The sequence below is a fragment of the Capra hircus genome, chromosome 9 (genome assembly GCF_001704415.2).
Source record: "Capra hircus breed San Clemente chromosome 9, ASM170441v1, whole genome shotgun sequence".
In the NCBI taxonomy this organism is placed as follows: Eukaryota; Metazoa; Chordata; class Mammalia; order Artiodactyla; family Bovidae; genus Capra; species Capra hircus.
The window spans coordinates 20,951,300-20,969,349 of NC_030816.1; the positions used below are offsets into that span (position 1 = coordinate 20,951,300).

Sequence of the window (18,050 nt, forward strand, 5' to 3'; positions counted from 1 at the left end):
AGACATCTTATCTTGAATTATAGTTATTTTTGTGTTCATTTCTCCAATTTTATCTAAGTTCTCGGAAGTTAATATCAATTTTATTCGTCAGAGTTTCCAGTTGACTATTTGACTACTCTGTGTACCAATGGAGGAAAGAAGAAATAGGGCTCTCTTAGTGTTAGTATCCTGTATCAGTGACATTTTGATGGGGGAAAATCTGCGTCTACTATCAGTCCACTTAACAGGTATGCTTACAAATTCCTGAAATTAGGTTTCAACAAAGAAAGATGCAAAATAAGATGTACATTTTAAATTACCTGAATTCTTCATATACTTGTCCAATAAATTCTGTAACTCCTGCTCTTTGTCATTATTAAACTGGGTCTCCATGGCGAGCAGAATGTATTCATCAAGAAGCATTCGGATCAAATGGAAAGAACCTTGTTTATGGATGAGGAATGAGGAGAGGGCATTGCGAGATGAAATAAGGGAGAGAAAGAGAAGGAAAGAAAAAAGAGACGTCAAGTTATCTTTGTGACCATCTTGCAGCACTTTACAAGGAGCAACTGAAATAAACAAATACTTGTTGGACTTTAAATGACCTGCTAAGACCAACATGCTTAACTTGGGTCTCTAATCTTTTTGTGAACCGCCTGCCCAGCTCCCTCTGTGTACTGTCCTGCCAGCTCTTTGGCCACTAATTACATCAAAGGAAAATACGGATGAAAGTGAGACATGCTTTATGCTTTAAGAGGGCATACATTGGAGTGTGATAAGCTTTAACCCAGGGAGAATGAGCTCTACTCTCCTCTATTTCTGTTTACTTTGGACTAAATAATTAGACAATAGCCAACATGGTCTGAAAAAAGTATCAAGTGAGAAGATGTCTTTTTCTCCTGAAACAAAATGTTCTTTCATTAAAAAAAAAGAAAAAGAGTAATTTTCATGTGGAAGATATCCTGGAAAACCTTAAACTTCTTTTATTCAACAGATTTCCCAATGAGTCTTTTTTCATAATAAAGTCAGGATTAAGTATTATATAATTTAAGAAACCTTAAGCATAAGCAACACTTTTCAGACAATAGACAATATGTTTTGTTCATGCCTCAATACAAGTTCACTAGTTCAATCTAATTCTGTTAGAAATTAAATGAAGACAATTTACTTAATTGTAACCTGTTTTATAATGTGAAGATTTTGCAAAATGCAATTACGAAGTGTAGATAGCATTATAACTACCAACAAAGAATCTGAGAAATTTTAGGAAAAAGAAGGTATTCAACTTTTAAATAAGGTAACTTGACTCAATTTTTTCATAAGTCATATGGGTCAGGAAAGATGGTTCAGAAACATGACAGCATGTCTTTTAATCACCTCTTTGACTCTTGGAATACAGCTATGTGGGTTCCTGGAAAAGATTCATTACCATACTGTAATGAATAGTGCCTTTGGAAAGTAACGTATGGATTATTGTTTATTTGCTTAACAAAGGAAATTTATCCAAGCACTGATGGAATGTAATGGTTACAGCTGCTGTTTACTGTGTATACCAGTTGCTGGGAATGTATTTTTATATATATCACCTCACTCAATTGCCCATGTAACCCAATGAAAGAAGTATTCTCCCATTTCTACAATAAGCAGGTTAGCTTGGGTAAAAGCAAACTCAAAGAAAAGCAGTGTAAGGATTTAACTCTGCAAGTTGTCTGACTCTAATACCCAGGTTAATAACAATCATTGTCTACTGGTTTAATAGTCAGATTGGAGAAGTGACAGAGCCAGACGTTTAATAATTGATAGGAAATGTGACTGAGGAATGAATAATATAATTCATCTAAAAAGAGTTTTATAAAGCACATAAGATACCAAAACTGGATGCATTGTTCAAGGTGAGATTATGCATTACTCGAGCACCAAAAAAGCTCCACTTCAGCAGGAAGTCTTGAGCCCTCTTCTTTAATGATCTCCCATTTTGCTTGCTGGTCTAAAAGTAAAGCAACAAAAACCAAACTATAAAATCTCTTATCTCATCATTAAATGCTTTGTACATAAGATCAAGAGGTAGATAAACTGACAGATGGACAGATGGCACAGCATGCCTTTTATTTCATCAAATAAAATGATCTGTCCAGGGATTTAAATTTCCATCTGTCTTTGCTGTCATTTCTCAGGTTCATAGATCTTTATTGTGTATGGTTTTGTTACCTAACAGAATTGGACAACAAAATTAAATAATTTACAAAATATTTTCTCTCAATTTTCCTTTGACAGAGCTTTAAAAAGAGCAGAAGCGAAGTATGAAGAAAGGGTTATATATTTCTGTGAATGATTAACTGACTTCTCTGGTCCTGAATGGTAATCTGTTTTCCTTCCAGGAGAAAAAAAAGTTCCTCACTATAACTAGTTTCCTTGATATGGAATGGCTAACACCAATTGGTGATGGATATATTTGTTCTTATGGCCTTGTGTGATGGATGACTTGAAGGTTAACTGAACGAGCTGAAGAAACCATATACAAAACACAAAATACTGAGCTCCTGGAATTAAAAAATGCAAATTGCTTAAAACTATATCTTCTGTCACCTTTTATGAAAACATGCTTTTTAAGAAAAGGGCCAGATCTTTCCAGTTTTAAGTTCATCTTTCACTACTAATGTTACTCAGTTGTAAACTTATTGACTGATAGCGAAAGCACAGTGTCTTGTAGTTTGTCAGAAAACAATAAATAAAATCCAATTCATGTCCAATGCTCTCAAAGCTGCCATATTTCTAATCTCAATATTTGACTTACCTTATTGGTAGGGTTTCAAAAGCTTTTCAAAGCATTATTACACATATCCTATCACCACCCCCCACCACTCAAGAAATTACAGCCAGTTTAGCATTTGCTGTTAATAAAATCTTATTTTCTGAATATATCTGAAAAATACCTTAATAACTCTCTGCTCCACCACAGTATCCAACCATTCAATGAAAGCCTCCACAGTGGCATTCTTCTTAAGGAGATCTTTCAGTTCTTGAAACACTGTGATAGAATCATCTACCATGTAAAAAGAAAAAAAAAAAAAGAAAGCCTAATGTTGTATTCTATTTTGAACCCAAGATAAAACCTAAAACTAGAATAACTGGTAATTTTATAGTATAAAAGGGAAAGACAGGTAGATTAAATTAAATGTGTTAAAGAAATTAATTTCATATCCTGCAAACTAACAAAAAATTCTTAGTTCTTGACTATTCAAAATTTTAGTCACAAGTGTATATGTCTTGGTATATACTGAAATGCAGGTTTATATATTATACACTAGGGAGGAGTAAATTGTCAATAGAGATGATAATTCATTTTGAATGCAATGCTTTCATTAAATGCAATGGATTAGTTGAAAGTTAATGAATGAACTAAGCTAGACTTGTTGATTTCCTGCTTTCTGAAATACCCTTTATCTTTAGCAAAAATTAAATTCTGCCCTGCAGAAATGAGCCACTTAAATGAATAATCTTTTATCATGTAAAAGTTAAAGGGGCAGTTTAGGACTATCATTTTATTAAACAGTTTGAAGTTTACTGAATCCCAAAGGGTAATATAATTTTGTTAGGAAACAGAGAGCAGGACTAAGGTTGGCCTGTCCCGAGAGAGCAGTGAGTTATAGCCTATAGGAGGCTGCATTTTTTTGGTCTTTTCAGAGAGAAATGGTAGGAAAAACAGTTGGTTGTTATCCCTGGGAAATGGAGCTTGGTTGTGTGGTCACATATACTGGCTTGGTAAATGTCAGACTGTCCAAACCTAAGCAGTGCACTTCTGCTTTGAAAAACATGATTGCGTTGAGATACTATTTTGATATGCCTTGTACCCCATATGATGCCAAGAGTGGAAAACACGTGGAAATGCATATGCATGTAATATAAAGCTGGAAGGAAACTCAAAACCATTTTTATTATTCCTAGGTTTTTTTCTATTTGGGTTATTTCTAGACAATGAGACTATAGATGGCTTTTATTTTCCTCTTAACATTTTCTATATTTTCCAGGTTTTTCACAATCAGTAAGTACAACTGTTTTAAAATAGAGAACAATTTTTCAAATTAAAAGTATTTCTATAAACCAAGGTTTCTCAATGATTTTGTAGTCCAAGGGGACACTTGGGAATGTCTGGAGATATATTTGGTTGTCACAACTTGGGGTGGTTGCTACTGGCATGTAGGGGACAGTGCCCAGGGATGCTGCTAAACATCCTTCAATACACAAGACGGTCCCTGCCCTGCCCCATCAAACAGTTATCCAGTCTAAGACATGGATAGCACTGAGATTGAGAGACCCTGCTCTAAATAAAGAGAGAAGGCTTACATTCAGTGTAGATATCAGATTCAGTGTCTGTGCTGCCTGAAATGGTGAGAAGGGCCTGCGATCCGATGCTATTCAAGTCAACCTTTTCAATATCAGATACCATAGAATTCACAACATGCTGGTCAAAGAGAGCTGGTCTGGCAATCTGCATAAAGAAAGTAAAAAGGATACAAAATTATGTCATTGATCTTCCATCTAAAGAAAAATTTAGCTTCTAGAGAAATAATTCTCTGAGAGAAATGCATCATAAATAACTCATTTCTTATTTTAAAACTAAAAGCAGTAGCTGAGACTCGTGGTCATCTCTGTTAAAGGTTTGAAAACTAGTTTTGGAATAAGAAAATATTTTTTTTAATCCATGGTCATAAAATAAAGAGTTTCACAATGTTATATTTCTTATCTGAAACTAACTGTTTCAAAATTTCAGAGGCTGATGACCTTCATAAAGCAAAGGGTCATTTGAGGAGAGGGGAAGTATATTTTAACAATATACAAACACATAACTCTAATTTAGGAATTACTTTTTTCCTCCTATTTAAGAGAACTAAATTAGAAGTGGTTTAAAGGGACTTCCCTGGTGGCTCAGATGGTAAAGCACTTGCTTACAATGTGGGAGACCTGGGTTTGATCCCTGGGTCGGGAAGATCCTCTGGAGAAGGAAATGGCACCCCACTCCAGTACTCTTGTCTGGAAAATCCTATGGACAGGGGAGCCTGGTAGGCTACAGTCCATGGGGTCACAAAGAGTCAGACATGACTGAGCGACTTCACCTTCTTTCACTTAAAGTGTGTTGTGGGTTTCAAAATATCAGATGGGCTCATTCCCCACAATCTATTAATTTTATTAATTGGATTTATTTATTAATAGAATTCATGTGGCAAATAAGAGCTTTACATTTTATATTACATTCAAAAAGTTTTTTTTTCTTTTTTGCTTTCTATTTTGAAATAATTTTAAATTTACAAAAAATTTGCAAAAAATAGTGGAGTATTTCCATGTACTCTCTACCCAGCTTTTCCTTATGTCATCATTTTACATTACCATTGTATATTACCAAAATCAGGAAACCAACGTGAGTACAATACTAGTAACTAAACTATAGACATAATTCAAATTTTATCAGTTTTCCCACTAATGTCCTTTCTCTGTTCTAGCATTCACTCTAGGATCTCACATTGGATTTAATTGTTGTCTACTTTGTCTCCAGTCTCTTAAAGTTCCTCAGTCTTTGCTAACAAACGATTCAGTTTTGGTTTGGTGACTCAGATACCCTCGGCTGACTGACATACCTGTGCAAGGTGTAAGAAAGATGTTTGTCGTTTCAGAGATGATACAAATCTTCTCACAATAGGTATTTTCTTGTCAGTTAGAGCTTCTGGCAAATTTTCCAAGGATGAAACAACCCATTGTTCCCAATTCTTAGCAAAATTTCTTATGTCTGCTAATAAGCTATAAAAATTCCCAAAGAACAAAAAACTCTGTATTAAATACTAAATAGTTCGCAATGCATTAAATAAATGCAGGTTGATAGAGGTGTAGCATTATTCTGTGATTCTAAGAACATGACTGAAATCAGCCTAGGGCTGCCATTTATCATCTTGATCAAAATACTCAATCTCCTGAAACTCTAATTTCCTCATCTGTTAAATGGGAATAAGAATAGTATTCATGTCACAGGATTATAATGAGAACTACATGAAGTAATTCATGGAAAGTGTTTGGGTTAAAACTTGGCAGGCAGAAAGTGATCAATAAAGATATACTTTATTATCAATATTGATAATTCAATCATCTTCTGTAAAATAGTTCTGGTAAAAGGTAAGTGTGCACTTGATTGGACCTATCTTGGCTTCTTGAGAGACATGCATAGGGATCACAATGCATTTCAGGTATTTAATATTAGTTTCTAGTAACATATTCCTATAATTCTATATGATTCCTATATTTCAAATTCCTAATAATTCCTATAATTCAAATATAACTATAGAATAAATTACCACAAATTATAGGACCTCATTTAGAAAATGAGGTTGCAAATGTTGGTTGTATATATATATATATTATGAGAATATACAAAAATTTATAAGTCAGTCAACAACCTACATATGACATCGTAATGAAACTGATTAAATATATTTAGGATGGGGTATACCTTGGGGAGCAGGAATTGGAGTTAAACAGACCTTAATTAAAATCTAGGTTCTGCTTCCTACTAATTTTGGCAAATAAATTAACTTCTTTGTACTCCCAGGTTCCTCTTTGTGAATTTGGGATCATAACAGTTTGGAATAGTGTGACAAGTTGTTTTTCAAAAAAATCCAATTGTTTAGTGAAAAGGAATTGATTAAATATAGTATTTTTCAGATGCTAGATGTCTATCCAATCATTTAAAAAATGCTCATCTGTGTTTGTTGATATGGGAAGATTTTCACAGTATACTGCAATAGTATGTGTACTATAATTCCATCTTTCAACATTCCTAGAAAAAAGTTTGTGAGATAATAACCTGACATTAAAAATCTAAGATTATCAGCGATTTTTAAAAAATTTATTTATTTTTTACTTTGCAATATTGTATAGGTTTTGCCATACATCAGCATGAATCCGCCACAGGTATACATGTGTTCCCAATCCTGAACCCCTCTCCCACCTCCCTCCCCATACCATCCCTCTGGGATTTTTTAAAATGCACTTATGGATGTTTTTCATTTTCTAAATGAATACAAACTACTTGCATACTTAAGAGATAAATATATAAATAGTACTTTTCAGGTCGGTTGTAGGAATTAAGTGAAATAATTTGGGTAAGATTAAACTCCCGCACTATGTTTAATAAAATTCAGCTGTTACTAGTTGTTCGTTACATGGCTGAATGGCTTCCCAGGTGGCTCAGTGGTAAAGGATCTGCCTGCCAGTACAGTAGATGCAGGGTTCGATCCCTGGATCAGGAAGATCCCCTGGAAAAGGAGATGGCAACCCATTCCAGTATTCTTGCTGGGAAAATCCCGTGGAGCCTAGTAGGCTGCAGTCCATGCGGTCGCATGGGACACGACTTAGCGACTGAGCACAGCACACACAGCACTTGACTGAACGCCTGTTGCCATGCAGAAGTGAAGTGAAGTGAAGTGAAGTCGCTCAGTCGTGTCCGACTCTTTGCGTCCCCATGGACTGTAGCCCTCCAGGCTCCTTCCTCCATGGGATTCTCCAGGCAAGAGTACTGCAGTGGGTTGCCATTTCCTTCTCCGGGGGATCTTCCCGACTATGTAAGCATAGCCATTTTGCTGTGACACAGAAGTGTTGTCTACCTAATTCAGAGCTCAGATTAGATGTTTAAAGACTATGTATCAATAATTACAAGAAACTATTGATAGACCAACTACTATTTAAATAAACAAACCAGTCTAGAGGAAAAGGTAAATAAAAAATAAAGATTGTTTTATCAATCATAATGTATTTATTGAGAACCTATTATCCCTGCCTATGCATATTTGTATCCCCAAATACTAAAATAAATTTCATTACTTTATTAGAATTTATCATTTTTTAAATTGGCTTTGTTTCAAGTTTCTCTTGTTCTTACATCAGAAAAGACTTCATGAAAAATCTTCAGGCATCATTTCCATTTGAGATCTTACTCCTTTTTTAAAAAGAAGGTAATAATTCCATTATGTTCCTTTCTGATTTTCAAAATTAAGACTAAAGTATAATAAATATAAAACAATTTTCCTTATGTTTTTATTATTGTGGTTATTTTCCACAAATTATCCCATTTATCTTCCTCTAGCCAGTTTCCATTGAAGAACTTCCTCAAGTATCTTAAAGGTCAACTATACTTAAATATTTATTTTTCACTTGGGCAGCTCTCAAAGGGATTTCAGGATTGTCCCATCAATTTTGTTCACTGAGGTTTGAATATAAAGATTGGGGCACATCTCTTTAGCTAATACAAACAGCAGGAACAGGAAAATAATACTGGTAAATGAATGAATTTCTACTTAATGTTTTGCTTTATTATAATGTATAAGGTTAAACCCTTTACAAGCAAGTATATTTTATTGACTGAACCTACCTTTCAGGCATTTCTTGCATCGTGGCAGGAATGAGTACATCTGTAAGAACCTTAATCACAGCAAAAGAGAGTTAACATAAAACCTTACTTAATATTTCTATAGAGACACACTTACTCTTTGTCAGCTACTTTTTATTCCGAGCTTTCCAGAGAATAATATGTTAACTAATTTCTGAAAGTTGTACTTTTATCTCTAAAATGAATGTATATGTGAGCTGTGTGTGTGTGTGTTTGTGTGTGTGTAAAAGGCAAGGGGAGGGGTCTATAGAAATATTGCAATGCCAGTTAAGCAGGTGACATGAATATACTGAGTACAGAGTGCTAGTTTTCAGAACATAAGGAACACTGAAAAGAAAGGGCTAGACTGACTGGACCTTAAACATGGGTGAGATGGTGAATAGGACCTTAATGAGAACAAGTGGAAAGAAAAAATTAGTGCTGACTGATACCAGCTCAGGAAAAACGGATAAATCAAGGAGATGGGAAATCAGATAGGATATGAACAGTATGGATCCCATGGGCTGGCTCATAAACTGAGTGGGCCAGGCTGGGGACGAGGACCAAGAGGGCTTCAGAAGATATTTCAAAATGAGAGTAAACACTCATCTACAAAGGCATCTGTAGCCTACTAGCAAAAATTACATGTAGTCCATGTATATGAAACACTAAGACCAGACAGTATTGTAGATGCCCAGTATTCTCGCCACCAGTGAAATGGCCTTGGTAATTATGTACAGTTTTAAGGACTAAAAGCTGACCAATCTCTAGAGGTGGGATGAAGGTCTTGCCAAAGCTTATGTTACAATACACTACTCTCTTTACAGTCCTCACTGTGGGAAAAACTTTGTGTATGGAAAGGTACTTAAACTCTGGACTTTTGTGCTGAAGGCAAAGAAATAGACCATTTGGCAATGCGGAAAGCCACGCTTTATGGATATGTTTTGGAGGTCTTGAAAGACAGTCAGAACAGCTTTGCCTTGCTGCTGGTAAATGTGCGTGTACAAGCCCAGGTCTTATACTGACTTTTGGAACCACCTGCTTTCACCTTTCCGATTACCTGCTCATGTCTTAAACATTGCAGATAATCACTTAGTGCAAACTGAACCATTTCTCTCTAGATGATGATATTCTAATTTGATCCAGAGAAATGAGACAATCCTTGCCCTCCTTTGTTTTTCTTCAACTTTAACTAAAGGTAGAGAATATACAGCACTTACTCTATTCTCTTATCCTGCAGTAAGGAAGAATGGAACAGAGGATGAAAATATGGGCTCCCTCATCCTAGTCAAGCCCACCCTCCAGTTCTTGATGTGCAAAGTTGCTTCTGGACTGTTTAGGGTCTGCTTCACTTCTCTGCAAAGTTGTGAATGTAATAGCAGCAACTAACTTAGATGGATTTTTCCTCCAAAATACTTAACAGGGCTCCAGCTTGGGTTTTCTTGCTTACCCAAATTATTAATATGTTTTAAAAGGAAAGCTTTTGTTTTTCCTTATGACAATTTAACAGGTTAATGCAGATAGACTCAATTAAAAATACCCAAATTGTAATACAGTTTTGTCCCTCAGCTTGGACCTGTATCTACTCTAACTTGGGAATAGATTCCTGGGGGAATTAGCTTTACCCTATTTCCGGCTGAATGGCTGGTTCTGTGGCCAACCATCTCCTCTTTGCTTTCAATATCCTTCCTGATTCTTCTGTAGACACTTAGGGACTCTTATTTGGCTTAAGAACAAAATTTATCATTAATGCATTAACATTAGAGATTTCCAGATTTTTCAAGTTATTAGTCCTGTAAGAGTGCTTAATTCTGCTTTTCCCCAAACTCTGATACTGTGAAAAAGCCACTATTCATTCTGAAAAACATCTTAGAAAGTTAATAAAATTATATAAGTTTTTATGGAAGTGTGTCATATTTAGAATCATTCTTAGCTGTAAACAGAAACTGATTTTTGTTTTACTTAATATAAATTTACATTAAAATACATTCACTATTACATACATACTATTAAGCTGATTGCTTTCTAATCAGAAAAAAATTAATAGTGTTTCTCCAGCTAGAAATAGCAAGTTTATTGAAAACATTGAAAAGTTTAGACGGAATGAGAAATATATATTTAAGTCATCCTAAAGAGCTTACCTTATAAAGAATTGAGTCACAAACACAGAAAATGTCAATTATAACTGGGTTTTCAAGCAGGGGAAGAAGATGATCAGGCATTCCTTGCCAAAAGTGTAATAAGAAATGCTGAATCTAGTTGAGAGCAAAGAGTACGTACATTAACATTTTTCCTTAACATGAACTTGTATGAAAAACAAGAAAAGAATGTTTATATAATACAGTCAGCAAAGTGTTCTTTGTTACTCTTACCTCCTCAAAGTTTCCATTTATTGCATTGTCCAAGATGCACTGGCAGTGAGTTTTGTACATCATTATTAGGGTATCAACCTATATCAAGGAAGAAAAATCTTAACAAAAGCACCCTTTCAATGCTGCCTTCATTTTGTTCATGCATACATTTGTTCATATATTCAAGCAGATCGTTAAAATTCCTGTTATGTACCAAGCACTGTGCTCAATGCTGAGGAAACAAAGGTGAAGGCGTAATTCTTATTTTAAGGAGCACACTGCCTTGTGAAGGGAGAAAGGTGAGCAAATGGATAGTTGCAGGACAGTGTGATAAGAAAAATGAAAAAAGTGATTGTTTAGGGAACTATCAGTGAAAGTGACATTGTAGTTTTCTGCTTAATAAGAAAATCTCCTTTGATTGGAGAAATAAATGTAAAATGGTAACATACATGAACTCTTCACACAGTGTTATTAGCAGGTGCTTGGGCAGCGTGGAGCAGTGGTTTCCAGCTTCAGTTGTGGAGTCAGCTAACGCTGAATGTTGGCTCCACTGCACTGCTTTGCACAGGTTGCTTTGTCTCTGACCTCAAGCTTTATATCTTCAAGTAGTAATAACATATTACTTATAAGGTGTTGAAGAAGATAAAACAAGACATGATGCACATGGAACAATTTTCCTCATGCAAAGTATAAGATCTTACTGTATTACCTCAAATTACTAATAATATTAAATGACACGTTAGCCAAAAAAGATTTCAACATTAAATGTCTGTTGCAAAAATTCTCTGTTTCCATGTATACACTAATACTTGTATCCGCAGATAGAAAATCTTAAACATCTTACAATTTGCAGAGGGTTAGAACTTGTTAATCTTCTGGCAAACTAGGGACACCCATGTTCAAAACATTTTTATTTTATAAGCTAGAAATATTGCTATCTGTTACAGGTTGTGTGTTCTATGTGAACAGAGGAACAGGCTTAGATGTTAGAGGTGTGAACTCTGCCTGCAGGATACCTGGATTTGAATGCTAGCTCTCATCTGCCACTTAGTAGCTATGTGATGTTGGGCAAAGTACTTAACATTTATGTGTTTTAATTTCCTCATCTATAAAATGGAGATCATAAAAACAGTAAATATCGAATCGGGTTGTTATGAGGACTAAATAAATTAACACATGAAAGTGGCTGGAATAATCCATAATACAATTCTATGGTTAACTATTTTTATCTTTATAGTATCTAGGGCGGTGATGGTGACAGGGGTGTCCTACTCCAATTCTTTGCTCTCCAACCTTTATCCCTGCAGCCCAGCGACATCAGACATCTTTGTGGTTTAGTGTAAAGCTGTATGATGATGGCATGAAAATTACCAATCCACCTCTAAGGAGGTATGCTGACTACACACCTCTGCCAGGATATGTCACCACTGATGCAAATAAAATATGCTCTTTACCTTAAGCAACAATTTTCAGATGGGCTGCAAGACATAGTTTTAAATGAGGATAAGAACAGCATGAATGATAGAAAGGAATTAATAACTGTTGTCAAAAATTAACCCTTTGACCCCTGAAAGCCACTAAAGAAAAGTGAACTTTTATCTTCACAAGTGTTTCCATTTATTTGTGTCAATTTTTTTTTTCTTCCATACAGAAAGCATCACAAATTTTAAATCTTATCATTGGTACTTTGCTTATTTAATAGTTACACAGGCTTAGGGTAAGAACTTTTCACTGTAGCATACTTTGTAGTCTTTATAAACATAATTTTGGTCAATTTTCTGAGAACATACATCACATTATAGAGGGTAGAATTAGAGGCAAGTCTTTGCTCTAGAAAAGTCAGTGAGCAAGAGAGGAGGTAGAACCTGTCTTGAGTGATGCTCTGATGGGGGCAAAAAGCAGGTCCCTCAGCTTCAGCCAACACCGCTCACTGGGGTCAGCTTCTCACTAGGCAGTCTCCATCGTATCTGCCTCAAGAAAGTAGGTGCTTAAAAGTGTTCAGCTTCAGCCACACCCCTCTTTCTATGAACTGACACGTTACCTGGGGAACTTGGCTACTGTCTAGGAAGGTAAAAGGCAGGGCCCAGCTGTCTTCAAAGGACAAAGGGAAGTATGGGGCTCATGATGGGGGCCACTGGGAATGAATTTAGAAACCAGAGCTTATTTAAGCATCTTGAATACTGAGTGAGAAATTATCTACAGACCAGTTTTTCAAGTTGACAGATAAGGAATTCCTTGGAGGTTAGAGAAGGCTGAAATAAACTACTGGAACATGTTTCTCACTTCTTTTTTTCTTAGTTACTCTCTCCATCTACCCTCCTCACCTGGTGTATTTACACAGTAAACATCTTCTTGATATGTTTGCATGTGAGCCATCCTCTCCACAAAGGTGACCCAACAATACCCTCCCCCAAAGAGCTGTGTTCCCCAAGGTCCCGCAGATTTCCACAAGTTCCCCCACAAATTGTCACATGTTAACATTTACTGGAAGTGTCTCCAATCTGAAGTGATAATATCATATTATTTCCATAAGGTTAAAAGATGACGCAATGACCTTGAGAAATGTGATGGGAGAGGAGCATAGTAGGAAGTAGACATTATTTAGGAGGCTTGCCTGGATCTGCGAACTACCTTCAATATTTTGCCTGTTCCTAACTGGGAAAATAAGTCTGTCATTGTTATGAATTAGAATGAAGTTACTGCGCATCTCTACTTATCTATGAATAGACCTTTTTAACAGCATGTCATTTTACTTTCCAGTTTCTACAAATGCCCATTACTAAATACAGCTGGATATTGTTAATCATATTCATCTGTCTTTGCACCTTAAAATTATGAACTGACTTAAATATACTGAAAGATATTTTCTCAAATGCTAATAGACAATGAACTTTAGTTGAAAAGAAGGCAGAAATCTTTATGCTCTTATATAATAATGGATCCTGCTATTAGTCAGCCAGCAGATACCCAGCAAATGTCTCTAGAAGTTTAGAAATAGGGGAGCATTTAGCTTTCGATTTTACTGCATAAGCAATGCAATTTATTTTATAAACTGAATTTCAGGAAACTGTTTCTTCTTTACCTTTCAAAAAAATTTGCAACAGAGCACAAAATTTTATAATTGAGAAGAATCTTTGGAATCTTCGAGTAAGGTATCTCCACCTCAGTGATAGGAACAAATTCTGTCCTAGAGAAGTGGTTGATGACTAATTACTGAAATGAAACGGTGCTAGTAGAAAATAACACTTAAAATGAAAGAAATTGCCTATGATAGGCATATTCTAGGATTTTCTTCCTTGATACTGAGTTTTAAACAAAAAATAAACTTGAGTCTTTTGAGGTTTATTATACCACCTTCTGATAATATACTATCAGGGAGATGGTAAATAATTAATTGGAAAGTCCTGAATCGATGTTAGTAAACATTTGTCCCTCCTATAAATCAGTCAATTATGTTTGATTATGCAGATTTCTGTTTCCCACGAGTGCCATGAGATTCCCAGCAAACTGAGATATGGAACCAACATATCAGAAAATCAATAGAGAAGTATCTTTAATTGATACCTTGTCCTTAGAAAGGCATCCTTGGTACACAAGGTGTTGAGCGCTGGGGAATTCTGGAAGAAGTGTTCCAGTTTTTGAGCTAAGCGAATATTTACGAGTGAAGCCACCCTATAATTTTAAAAATGAAAAGAAATAAATCATTATCAGCTATTTGATAATGACAGACAGTTCTACAATATACAATTCTAACAATATAGAAACCTACAAAATTTCATTCTTCTTTATCTTTCAAATCATAACAAGTCAGGAGGTTTGGGTAAACTGTTTATTAGATCAAATACATGGATAAACTAGATATTTCAGCAGAATTACTGTTGCCAAATCATACATAGTTTCATAGTCGGGGCATTTTTCTTTTACTTTGGATTTTAGTTTTAAACACTTTTTCAGTTTTCACAACTTTTAGAAATTTTAGTTCACAAGTTTACATTTGTTAATGATATGTTTTAAAGAGCTACTTTTAGGCTACTGAAATTACTTTAATATGAAAGGGTCAGAAATTGCCAGATTCACTTATGAATTACCAAATCATTTATGGATTAAATAAATGAGATGGTAAGAAGTTTTAATTTATTATGCCTCAGAGATAATTACTGGTAAAATTGTGATTGAAGCCTAACTCTTCAGATTCCCAAACTAGTACTCAGGATTTTCCCATCTCAACCTCCCTCCTTCTGCCAAATTCAGGTACTTGTTTTATTTTGAATATTTTGGAAAGCACCCTTCAAAGGTTGGAGAAGCAAATAGCAACCTACTCCAGTATTCCTGCCTGGAAAATCCCATGAACAGAGGAGCCTGGTGGCCACAGTCCAAAGGGTTGCAAAGAGTCAGTCACGACTAAGCCACGAAGCACCCTCTGGTAGTTTTCCGAAAGTCAGAAAAAGGGACAACTAAGCAACATATAATACTGCAATTCTAATGTACCCACAAGAAACCCACACATAAAGAGAGAGTAAGAATACGTAAGTCATGATGGAACCAGAGCCTTAGCAAAGGCTTCCCAGATGGCTCAGTGTTAAAGAATCTGCCCTTAGCACTGTTAGGAGATGTAGGAGACGCAGGTTGGATCCCTGGGTCGGGAAGATGCCCTGGTGGAGGAAATGGCACCCACTTCAATAGTCTTGCCTAGGAAATCCCATGGACAGAAGAGCCTAGCGGGCTACAGTCCTCGGGGTTGCAAAGGGTCAGATGACGCACACACTCATAGGTCGCAACTGATTGTTGGTTTCGTTTGTGGAGAATGCCTACAGATATTAACATTGATGAATTACAAAACCTAATGTTGAATGAAGCCAGAAAGTCATAGAAAAAGTGAATCCATTTTTATGTAGGGCCAATAATAAATAATGCATTGGTGATAACAAATTGGACAATGATAAACAATATATAATATTTACTATTTTAATCATTTCAAAAGATGGTACTAAGTACAATCATCACTACATTGTTTAATATTGCTGGTATACATTCATAAGTGATAAACTTTAATGAATGACAAAGGAGTAATTAGCACCAAATTCTGTGAGCAGTAATGTTTTGTAGGGACCGGAAGTGATTGTGGTGAGGGCACAAAGAGGACTTTTCTCTTTTAAACAGTGAGGTAGGTCATGAGTTTTTATCTTAGGCTTATTTTAAAAACCCCGTGTATGTGCCTGTGTTACAATAATACATTTCCCAATAAAAATGTTAGAGTGATAAAATAGTTTTGTGATAGAAGCTAGCAACACATATGGAACATCAACAGGGGGAAGAATGCCTAAAGAAACAAAGTCAAAAATTAAATTTGCCTGGATATGTTAACAAATGTGTACAAAGCTGGTATAAATCAAATGATAATATTCTGTCTAGAACTTATAACACAAAAAGAAAGGAGAGATTGATAAACTGGGAAAAATTAGATGTTCATTTTCATTCCACTAGGAGGTTATTTTAATTGCAGTAAACGAGGTGCCAAATCTTAGACCAGCTATGGAGGTCTGTTTCTTTTTCTGTTTTTTTCTCTCAACTGATGACTTCACTACTCTTGAACGATTAGGAATCTTATTTCCAAAAGAAAACAAGAAGGAACCTACAGAAAAGAAACAATATGATTGAAGCAAGAGGGTCTGATTTATGAGGAAAGATTAAAGGATTTAAGCTGCACAGTTTGGTTAAGTGATGACTAAAAGAGAACATGATAACAGTCTACAAATATTTGAAAAGCATATACCAAGGAGGGAGGATTTGCTATTTATCTTGGTACAAAGTTGTTAAACTGGTCATGAATGGTTGATATTAAGGAGAAGGCTATCAGGGAAACTTCCTGGTTAAAATAGTGTATGAAATCAAGGGACTATTCCTTAGGAAATAATGGCAACTTCATTACCAGAACCACTGAAAACAAAATTGGACCCACGCTCGAAGACTCATAGGAAAAGTTTTCTTTGACCAGGACAAAGTGTTAAAGCTAGGTTTCATTTGCTTGTTTATTCCTAGCAATTAGAGGGTTCTGAGACTTTCTCTAAGGTATTTTGAAATGTGAATCACTATATTTATGAATAAAACATTTTAAACAATCAAAATTCATGCTGCTGGTTGATAATCGCTCTTAATTTCCTCTCCATGTTTTGTTTTGCTTTTGTTGCCATTGATTTTGTTCACTTTTATATTATGAGCCATTTAAAACTTAAAAGAAGGTGTATATAAAAAGTAATAAATACTCATACTTACTGTCTTGAGACATCAGACATTTGAAATACTAATGTGGCCTCTGTCTCCCTCTCTAATTTCATTCCCATCCCCCTCATAAGGAATAATTAATGTTCTGGATTTGGTTTATATCATTACTATACAAACCTTTGAAAATTTACCTCATATGTAAATGCTTTTAAATAACATACACTATTGCTTTAAAACTGGTACCATATAGTATGTATTTTTCTACATTCAATGAGATTTTTGCACACAACTTTAAGTGTTTGAGATGAACCTAATTTGATTCTTAAGGCTATAGTTCACTCATTTCCAAAGCAGTGTAGTATTTTCCTAAATATATAATATTTTATTTTCCTACTATATCATAATGGAATTTTACTTTTTGGTATTCTGAAATTATAAACAATACTGCAATGAACATCCACATACATGCCTTCTTGTACATGGTGTGAAGGTTTCTCTAGGAAGGCAGTCATAATGTGTGTGAACTTTCTGTTTTATTAGGTATTGCCCCTTCTACCATTTAGAATAGCTTCTTAGCTCCCATTCTTAACAAGGCTATATTTTAATAGTTTTAATTGCTGCTAGTTCAGTAATAGTAAAATGATTACTCATTAAGATTTTAATGTTCATTTTCTTGATTTAAAAATAGATATATTGATTGGCAGGGTGGTATTCAAAATATTTATTGACTATGCATTATAGAGGGCTTCCCCAGTGGCTCAGTGGTAAAGAGTCTGCTTGCAGTACAGGAGCTGCAGAAAACACAGGTTCAATCCTTGGGTCAGGAAGATCCCCTGAGGAAGGGCAAGGCAACCCACTCCAGTATTCTTGCCTGGAAAATCCCAGGGACAGAGGAGCCTGGCAGGCTTCAGTCCATGGGGTCACACAGAGTCAGACACGGCTGAAGCAACTTAGCACGCATGCACGCACACATTATAGAGCCTGGTCAATCAGAACAGGCACCGTGAGCACCAACACCAGGTATGGCATTCTTTTTCATCTTGGTGACTTGCCTGTTCATATACTTTACTGTATTTCTATTGGGTGGT

The 18,050-nt window shown here is 35.4% G+C and overlaps 1 protein-coding gene across 1 annotated transcript in view; it reads right to left on the bottom strand.

Annotated features, from left to right (window-relative positions):
• Nucleotides 1-18,050, bottom strand: part of RFX6 (regulatory factor X6) — a 50,692-nt gene that overhangs the window by 8,140 nt on the left and 24,502 nt on the right. Inside the window, exons 7-15 of the mRNA XM_005684530.2 lie at nt 14,305-14,412; nt 10,762-10,839; nt 10,531-10,644; nt 8,393-8,442; nt 5,613-5,772; nt 4,324-4,468; nt 2,913-3,022; nt 1,849-1,966; nt 300-422 (exon numbers count right to left, since the gene is read on the bottom strand). Of these exons, the coding sequence (XP_005684587.1) occupies nt 300-422; nt 1,849-1,966; nt 2,913-3,022; nt 4,324-4,468; nt 5,613-5,772; nt 8,393-8,442; nt 10,531-10,644; nt 10,762-10,839; nt 14,305-14,412 (1,006 nt within the window). The remainder of the gene's footprint in view (nt 1-299; nt 423-1,848; nt 1,967-2,912; nt 3,023-4,323; nt 4,469-5,612; nt 5,773-8,392; nt 8,443-10,530; nt 10,645-10,761; nt 10,840-14,304; nt 14,413-18,050) is intronic.